This window comes from Acyrthosiphon pisum, chromosome X (assembly GCF_005508785.2).
Source record: "Acyrthosiphon pisum isolate AL4f chromosome X, pea_aphid_22Mar2018_4r6ur, whole genome shotgun sequence".
In the NCBI taxonomy this organism is placed as follows: domain Eukaryota; kingdom Metazoa; phylum Arthropoda; class Insecta; order Hemiptera; family Aphididae; genus Acyrthosiphon; species Acyrthosiphon pisum.
Genome location: NC_042493.1, coordinates 91,621,568 through 91,623,688, shown reverse-complemented (window position 1 = coordinate 91,623,688; position 2,121 = coordinate 91,621,568). Strand labels below are relative to the sequence as shown.

Here is a 2,121-nt window from a genome sequence, read left to right as displayed (position 1 = left end):
AACTACATAATAAAAATAAAATAATAAAAATAAAAATAATACTATGTATACATCATATTAAATTTGTAACACATTATTTTTATTTAAACGGCTCTTTGCGCTTGTCAACCATTTGCCAATTGTTGTTATAATTTCGTCATCTGATGCATTTTTGAACTTTGATCTCTTTATTGCATCTAAAAAGTATTATATAAGTATAGTAGATACCACATTTAAATATTTAAGGTGTTTATAAAAAGTTTAGTTAAGAATATAATATTATATTTTGAATACTTTTATTTTTATGTTTGTATAAGAACTAAGAACTAATCTAACCTGATATTCTAATATATAATATAGTCATATAGTGTATAATATACGCAGATAACAGATAGTGTTACAAAAATAAGACCTGATAAATTAAAATATAATACTATTATTGTTATCTGCAATATATATTTTTTTATATTGAAGGTGTAATATTTAACAAATTCCCATTACAAATGTTAGTATACTTGTTACAGTATATTAGTACAATTTGTCATGTTACACCCTGTATATATAAGCTACACATATGATAAAAAAATGTATTTTTTATTTTTGAATACTAAAAATTAAAATTTTTTAGAAAAATAAATCTAATATTGATGGTAAAAACTTCAATGTCTAAGTCATTGCAAATAAATGTTAAATTATTTAATATTCATAGTAATATTTTGAAACTTTTTTGTTTAAGCACAATATTTAATGTTCACATTTTTTTTTTTTTTTTGTATCAATTATTATCGGCAAATTAAAGTATTTCAAAGTTACAAAGTTACATATGTTACTGTTTAAAAATCCTTATATTAAATAATTTAAAAAAAAATCTTTCTCCAAATCATTTAATATTAACTTGAATACTTTTTTAAAGTGTCTTTTACAACACTGGTAATAACCAAGGCCGTATCTAGAAATTTTTTTCGAGGGGAGTCCAAAATATGTATATTGTAATTTTATATTGAATTTTTGTTTTTAAATTTATTAAAAATAACGCATTGAAGAACTTTCGGAGGGGTCCAGACCCCTTGCCCCCCCCCTCAGATACGGTCTTGGTAATAACCACAGTATATATTATAATTAGTATCCCATTAATCTCATAATTTTAAAATAATAATTCCTATAAAGTATTATTACCAAATATTGCTCTGTTGATGGCTAATAATGAAAAGTTCTCTTTATTTCTTAAACCATAATATGTGTATTGTATTAATATACCATCGTCAAATACCCTCTTCATAATTTTGTATATCATATTTTGAAGTGATTTGCCACCAATTCTAGATAGTTCACATACCTGCAACAAAATGTAATAATATCTAAGTAAACATTAATTTTTTATTGTAAAGAGTAATGCATACAACTTGTTTTCTGAAGTTTTGGTCAGATTTTATCTTTTGTTCCATACTTAACAAATTATCTATGTCAGATAAAGGCCAATTGGATATAAAATAATCAACTTCATGATCCATTTGCATAACACCTGGACATTGAGACGTATTACCCACCATATTATTTGTTTGAATAAAAGTAAGTATTTCTTGTTGAGTATCAGAGATTTTAGCCATTTCAATTTTTAAAGAAGCTAAATAATTAAGAGCTAATTTTTGAAAACCTAAAAACATAAAAAAAAATAGATGAACATTAAAAATAAAAAATTTACTTTCAATTAATAAAATTTAAATATAGGTACAACAGGTAATTTATTTTAATAATATCATTACCAGCATTTGCAGAAACTGGACTAACAACAGCAGACGTATTTGATTGTGGATGCATATTTTTTGTACTTGGTGTATTCAAATAAGCTAGAATATTAGTTTATAAAATATAATTTTTAACTTATTTCAGTGCATATTTATAATTTAACTACAACATTGTAGCATTTAATAAAAATATTTTATATTCAGCATATCAATATATTTATGAAGACAATAATATTTAACAATAAGATTGAGGTTATACATACCACTAGTATTGGGTTCTAATTCTTTTTGATTTGAATACGACAACTTTATTTTTTTTGTTTTATCCTTATTTGTTATTTCATTATTTGTAGCTGAAATTATGTCATTTTTATTTTAATTTAATCCACTGTTTATA

At 23.0% G+C, this 2,121-nt stretch overlaps 1 protein-coding gene across 1 annotated transcript; it reads right to left on the bottom strand.

Moving 5' to 3' along the window:
* Positions 1-15: 15 nt before the first annotated feature.
* Positions 16-2,098, bottom strand: LOC115034396. Its single transcript, XM_029491194.1, has 5 exons — positions 1,988-2,098; positions 1,743-1,826; positions 1,380-1,633; positions 1,156-1,315; positions 16-176 (listed from the first exon to the last, which is right to left on the bottom strand). Exons 2-5 carry the CDS (start codon positions 1,795-1,797, stop codon positions 58-60), a joined length of 588 nt encoding a protein of 195 aa, XP_029347054.1. The 5' UTR covers positions 1,798-1,826; positions 1,988-2,098; the 3' UTR covers positions 16-57.
* Positions 2,099-2,121: the final 23 nt, after the last annotated feature.

Coding starts and splice junctions, on each gene's coding strand:
- LOC115034396 (XM_029491194.1), bottom strand. CDS start 1,797: ATGCATCCACAATCAAATACGTCTGCTGTTGTTAGTCCAGTTTCTGCA. Junction 1,316..1,379: donor AAAACTTCAGAAAACAAGTT/GTATGCATTACT, acceptor ATTTTGTTGCAG/GTATGTGAACTATCTAGAAT. Junction 177..1,155: donor CATCAACAGAGCAATATTTG/GTAATAATACTT, acceptor AATACTTTTTAG/ATGCAATAAAGAGATCAAAG.